Genomic DNA, 7,458 nt, shown 5'->3' with positions numbered 1-7,458 from the left:
GGTCAGCGAATAAACAATAATCCAATTATGTTGGTCCAGAGGTGTTCTTCTGAACAGTCCCCGCATATAATAGACTCCGAAGGTGGTCTGAAATGTTTTGGTACCAGAGTTAGTACATTAGACTCGCGAATGACAGCTGCAAGCGCGAGCAAAATCTGAAGAGAGAGTCGATTTACGTGGCCACGCTTGTATTATGTGAAATGGTACAAGTGCGCGTTTTTTGTTTGTTTCGTATTCAAACAAAAAACGATTATCATGAAATACGTGGTGTTATAATGGTAACATAATAAATGTACAAAACGCCACATTAGCAGGCTTTGGACCAATCAGACTCCGGATTGATGCCGTCGCAGTAAGCGTCCTGACTTTTGGCCAATCTTGTGCGGGATAGACACTGGTTGTTTGCTCCCCTCTTGTTCGAACTGGCTGATCTGTTTTACTGACTTGTATTTCTCACGACCGGGTTAAATATTATGCGGCTTGGATTCTTGCGTCAAATCGTAAATGTATCTCTTGGGGCTTGCCACTTCGCGAATCCTCGCGCTGGCAAGCATACTGCCCCGCGCTGAGAACATAAAGAGCAGTGCTACACGTTTTTTTCACTTGTGCCTTTCAGGTGAACGACAGTCACTGACCGACAAGAACAAAACCGACCCGGGAAACTTGAGCAAAAGCCTCGATCCTGTGTATCAGTCCGTGAATCTGGTAGCATGCTGGAGGAAGGAAAACTTCTTATAGTGCTCTGGTGCGCCCTGTTGGCCATATTATGGTGCATTCGCCAGTTCGTGGATTTGCACGCGCCATCTGCTCACTATTACTGTGGGTGATGTATACATCAGTCCCCTGTCACAATCCTGGATATTGGAAGTTGGTCTGGTGCGTAGATCGATCTACGCACCAGACACATACGATCGTATGTAGCTTCCATTAGATCACAAAATTCCTTGTGTTGAGGCCAGTCGGTGATATCGTTGACATGCTCAAACTCGGTTACCCACAATTCATCCTTGATGCGGTTGAAAACAGTGACTTCGGTTCCTCATCTCTTCAGTTCCATCTCAGCCAAGGTTATACTACAGATGTTTAGTCGCCATTCAGTGTCTTCAATCGGACAGCGAGAGTAACCTAGTACCCATCCTGGAATTCGGTTCAGTTCAATTCAGTTTGTTCGACGCTTCACTTTTCGGAGATCTGGTGATCTTGAAGTAATAGCTCATGGTGTCTACGGTGTGTTAGTTGCACTCATCCCCAAGGCTGAAAGCACCCTACTGGACTGGATCCCAATGAACAGTGGCGTGTGAGCTGTGCGGTTTTCTGACTCAAATAAGATTAACGCAGTTAAGTGCGGTAAACCGTGTTTACTTGCCGTGTCAGCGTACACCCCAACAGACTGCAGTTCTGAAACTGAGAAGGATGAGTTCTGTCAAGATCTGTCACGACTGCTTCTGTCGGCATGGACGGATATATTCGCCCTCTCGGGTGATCTGAATACTCAAGTTGGATGACTAAGAAGCGCAGTTAGGTGGTAGATTTGGATTCTATGTTTAGCACACGGACGGTGGGGAGCGACTGCTTCAGCTTGTGCTTATCATCACCTGTTCCACCACAACCACTCACATCGGGTTACTTGGAGGCCAGTAACCGCGAAACGGTCACGGACTGAAATGACGAATAATGCCTGGAGTTTGAGTGGAGGCAATTTATTGAAACTGTGCCTTCATTTTCCAGTTTCCATAATTATTTTGTCAAGTATTCCGACTCGACTAAATGAACACTGGAGATCATCTAGACTAACAGGTTTCATTTCTGCCAGATTGACCATACCAGCCATTTGCCACCTTGATGGCGCACTCAGATACTTCAAACACCGGATAATCAAAAGAATGAAGAATGGCAAAACACCGGTGGGTTGCGAAGGCCCATGTGGTGGTGGAGTTTTCCACTGCAGGCAACAGCTGCATCCTATTTCAGCTGATTTGATCAACCGGCCAAAAAAGGCCAGTACCCACGAGACAATTGGCGAAACAGACGGAACCTAATGCGAAAGCCATCGAAGCGTCGGCCTAGTGGCCGTCGCCTCTAAGGCGCCCTACCGTATGATTTTGCACAAGTTGGTCGACTATCAGGAGAGACAGGTTCCTGACAAACAAGCCATATTTTGCCCTGGACGAACACCCATCGACTATATCGTTACCATGAGGCAAGTTCGTGAGGCCCATTCGCCAAGTCTGGCGCTCATGCACTAGCGTTGACGCCTTCGCTGCCTAGCTGTCCAGTTCCAGATCTAAGTCTCCGGCAATTATATCTGTAGCAGCTGGAACCACTGTATCCATAGTACTTGGTTTATACCTGATACACCAATTAACCTCCTGTGTGGCAAGGGACCTCAGGTTGGGGAGAACTGCTACAACATTTATGACCTAGGATGGGAGTGCAGCCTCCACGTAAGACTCTGATTATTGGGACCTAACCTGTCTGCTTTATATGTTCTGATGCATAGGGCAACAGTATCCAGTACTTTTCACTGTTCTAAGTTAGACCACTGATTCCTCCCTGAAATTCCTCCAATGACATCCAACGCAGCAGGCACTGCATCTTTCCACCTCTGATGCTATAAGGTTTGTATGGCGGCGTAGTTCAGCTGTAGCACTCTTTCTGTGCCCAACTTCCATGCCACCCGAATGTTGCACGAGGGCTGGTATACTGCCAGCTTGCTGAAGCGTAGACAGGGGAAATAGAGGCAGAGGTCGGGTTAGAACCAGATACCTTCCGGTCAATAAAGTCGCGCTCTAACCGCTTGGGCTATTTCGCGGCGTAGTTGGATCAGTTCACTGTTTTGGATTGTTCGGTACGCGATTTGTTTGTTGGTGACGGCGTCAAGAGACGGGTTTCCACGTGTGAAGAATGTCCTGGATGTTTGGAGGTCCAGAATCGACAGGACGCGCTCCACTGCCATGATGCCAGATTGCAACCTTCGGGCAAAGACCGATGGGCTGGCACTAGATATTGAACTGTCAGACAAACGGAGGAATGCGAGCTTAGTAGGGATACACGAATGCCACAGCCAACAATTTTGATCTTGTCGGCACTGTCATTCCTGTAAGCGTGAGCCTGTGGGATAGGGTATACCTTCGGTTACTCATACTGCCAATCGTTGTGCGAAGAATACCAGTGTCATTATTCTCCCAATAAATGAAATCAGCTCTGATCATAAGCTGCTGTAGGACTCTGTCGCACAATATGGGTGCATATGGCCTAAGAATGTAGTGCGTATTTCATTTCGCGAGTATTCTTAGTTTATCATGTTTCTGACACATTTACAGTCTTCACGTCGCATGTTCCTGTGACTTTGAAATCGGTTGCTCTACACAATGGGCCATTCTATGGACTGGAGCCCACAAATGGAGATTGAGTTATTCCGGGCCATAATGAAATACAAGCCTGTCGGTGCAGATCGACACTTTCAGATGATCTATATCAAATCTGTCCTCAACTCTCGGCTTCATTCTTCCTCGCTGACAACCAATGATATTTGGCAGAAACTGGAATCCCTATACAATATGGACGAACTGGTAAGTAGTCAGGTGCAGTCTGGTTGGTCTGATTTACGTTTTACCATATTCCTGTAGCATGAATCCGAAGTGAATCCCTTCCAAAGCAAAATGAGAGAATTCGGTTTACCGGATGAATTTAGCACGCTCAAAGCCCAACCTTTTCCACGTGTGAAGTCTTATTTTGGCGATAGCGCGACGGGTCCATCCGACTCAGGTGAGTGGTTGCGGAACGACTACCGACTTCTGGTTTACCGCCTGTATGTCCGTCCTCCCCCAAAAAACTACTGCAGTATTTTATCCATAGGAAGCGTGGTATTCCCCTGAAACCTGTAGGTATTGACATGTGAAGCAAGCACAGCACACTCACTTTCAGAGATCGAAACTCTACCATCCGGAACCGACGTGCCAGTGGTACATGGTTTGTAGCTAATAAGTCGATTGAATCGAACTTATTAGAAAACGGCTATTTTTGTTGCATCTCAATCGGATAATGTTCAGCATCATCGAATATGATAGATCGACCGTGTTCCACGCATGCCGAAACACCGTGTGCCAAGACGAGTGTTGCTTTTCGTGCCTCATTCAGAATAGTTGAGGAGAGTTTGTGTGTTGTTGGCGTTTTACGCCTTCCAGGCTTGAGTCCCCGTGACCGCTTCTGCGCTTGGCTGGAGACATTGCAAGAAATGGCGGCTAATCGACGCCGCTGATGTTCGTGATGTCAGTTCCTTTCCGGATTGTCTGACTGAGCGCTTGGAGGTGCTGACACCTTAGAATACTCGACACGGATCAGCATTGGGTCCCCTCCCTCACTTACTCTTTTTCTTCTGTGAACTCTCAGGTGTCAAATATAATTGGGTAAATTTTATGCGTGAACAGCAGTGAAGCACCAGTGTCAACACCGATTTGTTTTCTCCGGTGATGATTATGTTGATGAATCAGAAAACAAATTACACTGTGTTTGATGGAGGTCAGTGAACTACCATTCGTGTCTGATGTGCACCGCATATCATCTTGACTAGGCGCACTAGTTGTCACATGAAACACGTTAAGTGTAGAGGGATAAAATACACTTACCCGTCACTGCCGACAATACGCTCCTTCCCCCCCCCCCCCCCCGGTTATAAATGTGAATTTCCGGTTAAAGCCTCTGTATGATAAAGAAAAGTGCTTGAAATAGCACAACCCATCAGGCCTACTAAACTGGATGTTAACTCGGGTTTGGAGTAACCGAGTTGGAAAAGAGGGGATCGCGGTTCCGAAAATATGTTCTTGAACAAAAAAGAACTGAAAATGTTCAATGCTTTATCACTTGGGTGCAGCGTGGGAATGATGTCTGGATGAATAAAAGCGCTTCACCCTACCGAAATAATAAGGCTGGCGAACGGAAAAGCAAGTCCCCATGAGCGTCACCCCTCTTATTAATGACTCTGTAAGTCCGTAGGCGCTACGCTGTCCGAAGCATCACTTAACTATGCGCTGTTTGTGTCATTACAATATTGTTCACCATAGACTCGCTCCTCATTTCTTTTGTCTGTCTAACAGCATTTTTTATCTGTTGTTTGTACACCCACACAGATGCTCCTCACCCAAAACGACTTCGGAAATCCTTGCGTTCGACTGACGACGCGGCTGGACTGAAAATTGGTGATGAAGTGAAAGTTGATGATACTGCTGAAACTCCCACACGCAAAAATCGCCGTCGAAACTAGAAATTTCTACATGTACACTTTACTCATGCTCGTCAACACCGAATAAAACACTTGTGATTTTCTTGACTTTTCCCTTCGTTGTTATGCGAGGCTGCAACGGTTCCGATTTGGGAGATAGGTGCAGAATTGGGGAACTCACGCACCACTTCGTAGGACAATCGTCGTTTCTATGGTATTTGGATTGAATTAAATTGATTTGAAAACGGGTATTTTGTCGTACAGCTAGTATCGCAATCTCGGACAGTGTTCACCACCATCGAATATGATGGCTTGACCGTGTTCCACGCATGTCGAGACGAATTGCGCTTTTTGTGCCCCCTTCATAATGGCGCAAACCACAAGGTGGGAAACGTGTGACTTAGCAGAATGGTGTCAAAGGGACTGAGGGGATTTGGGTGTTGTTGGTGTTGCACACCTTCCAGGATTGGCTCCCCGCGACCGCTTCTGCGCTTGGCTGAAGACATTGCAAGAAATGGCGGCTGATCGACGCCGCTGATGTTCGTGATGTCAGTTCTTTTCCGGATTGTCTGACTGAGCACTTGGAGGTGCTGGCACCTCAGAATACTCGACACGGATCCGCATTGGGTCCCCTCCCTCACCTACTCTCTTTCTCTTTTAACTCTCAGGTTTTAAATATAATTGGGTAAACTTTATGCATGAGCAGTAGTAAAGCACCAGTGTCAACACTGATTTGTTGTCTCTGGTGATGATGTTGACAAAACCGGTGCAATCCGAATAGCGTTGTCATCCTAACTATTAGGCCTACAAGTCCAGGGTTATCAACTGGATGCCGGCGATGGAAGTTGGATTATTAATGAACGAAAGAGAAGGGAGGCGTCCGCAGCAGCCTTTCCTATCCATTCTGGCGTATGCGGCGATTAGGGTGCCACGACTGGTTACCGCACGATGGCCGATTTCGCATGTTTGTTTTAGTTATCGTTTAATGGTTTACTGGACTGGGATGCTGATCTGACGCCTATACCTAGATAGGCAGATGATTAGGGTCATCGACCACAGGTGTTGACCCGACCGCCTTAACACGAGGGAGGGGTGTTTGGCGGAGAATTGAGATGCACTACCATTATTGAAGGATAAATAGTGACATAGGTTCCCCCCTCCACACACACCTGAAGCGGCTGTAGACTGTGTTCTTCAAACCTCTAACTATTGAATTACCCGGTATGAGATACTCTGCCAGTGTCGCACGCACATCTCTAGGTATAGGTCAATGGGCAACGAAATTGCACAAATACTCACATTAAGCTCCAGTCTATCCTTGGCGCATTTGTCATGTTTTTGATGTCTGTGTTGTGTCGATTAATATTGTATTTCAAGTCTGATGCTCAGGTTCATGGGCGAGGCAACTCAGTGGTTAGAGCGCGAATTTACTACCTGGAGGGTCCGCGGTTCGAACCTGACCTATGCCTCTCGACTTTTCCTGTATATGCTTGGGCATTCTGGTACCATGGCAGTTAGGCGCCGAAAGGGTGCTACAGCTGAACGAACCTATCTGGCTGACTTGTGTGTGGCACCTTATAGTTAGTTCTGACACTGTCGAAACACAGTATGATAATCGCTCATCTGTAGAGCCCTTTTGGTGTATAGCTGTCCTGAGAATCAAACGATACGAAGATAATCTTTTAGATGTAACACCCTTGTCGATGCCTAGCTGCCATGCAACTCGAAAGAAGCTCGAGGGCTGTGATACTGCTAGGTTGCCCAAGCCTAGACGGAGGACGTCAGGAGTCCGAGGTCGGGTTCGGTCCATCGATTTTCCAATCAGTGAATTCGCGCTCTAACTGCCCAGCCATCTCGCCCCATCGGACCAATCACAAGAACTAACTTGCTTCCGGGTTCATAAAGCCTAAGCAAGAGTCGGGAATCTGCCGACTTTTCAGTCGGTAGCTTCCTCCATAGAACTTTGAATTTTTAGTAAAAATGCATTGACCGCTAAACTTAGATCAGAAAACAGACGCATTTGCGAACAGTAATCGGTTTTATCACTTCAACTGGCAAGTACAGCTCTAGATGAGACTGAATAAAGTAAAAGCAGAACAAACTGGAATAAAAGAAAATGACGGTGCGAAAGTGCGGCCTAGAGATCATCATCATCATCATTGTCAGCTGTAAGAACCGCGTACTCGTCGTACACTGGTTGTAGCTGCCACAGTTTCGTTCACCGATGATTGGGGGGG

General features: G+C 46.8%; 3 protein-coding genes across 3 annotated transcripts in view; 2 read left to right on the top strand and 1 right to left on the bottom strand.

Moving 5' to 3' along the window:
- Positions 1-471: 471 nt before the first annotated feature.
- T265_10616 (hypothetical protein) overlaps positions 472-7,458 on the bottom strand; it is a gene marked incomplete at both ends in the record, with an annotated part of 17,701 nt that continues 10,714 nt past the window's right edge. The window contains one exon of the mRNA XM_009177039.1: positions 472-565. Coding sequence (XP_009175303.1) covers positions 472-565 — 94 coding nt within the window. The remainder of the gene's footprint in view (positions 566-7,458) is intronic.
- Positions 3,286-5,263, top strand: T265_10618 (hypothetical protein; the record flags this gene model as incomplete). The annotated part of the gene is made up of 3 exons (XM_009177040.1): positions 3,286-3,572; positions 3,630-3,768; positions 5,097-5,263. The coding sequence occupies 3 exons, from the start codon at positions 3,372-3,374 to the stop codon at positions 5,261-5,263; spliced, it is 507 nt and encodes a 168-aa protein (XP_009175304.1).
- Positions 5,589-7,458, top strand: part of T265_10617 (hypothetical protein) — a gene marked incomplete at both ends in the record, with an annotated part of 16,457 nt that continues 14,587 nt past the window's right edge. The window contains one exon of the mRNA XM_009177038.1: positions 5,589-5,605. Within this exon, the coding sequence (XP_009175302.1) occupies positions 5,589-5,605 (17 nt within the window). The remainder of the gene's footprint in view (positions 5,606-7,458) is intronic.

The sequence above is a fragment of the Opisthorchis viverrini genome, assembly GCF_000715545.1.
Source record: "Opisthorchis viverrini unplaced genomic scaffold opera_v5_388, whole genome shotgun sequence".
Lineage (NCBI taxonomy): Eukaryota > Metazoa > Platyhelminthes > Trematoda > Opisthorchiida > Opisthorchiidae > Opisthorchis > Opisthorchis viverrini.
The sequence above is the reverse complement of the archived record's forward strand: the minus strand, read 5'-3'. Positions and strand labels throughout refer to the sequence as shown.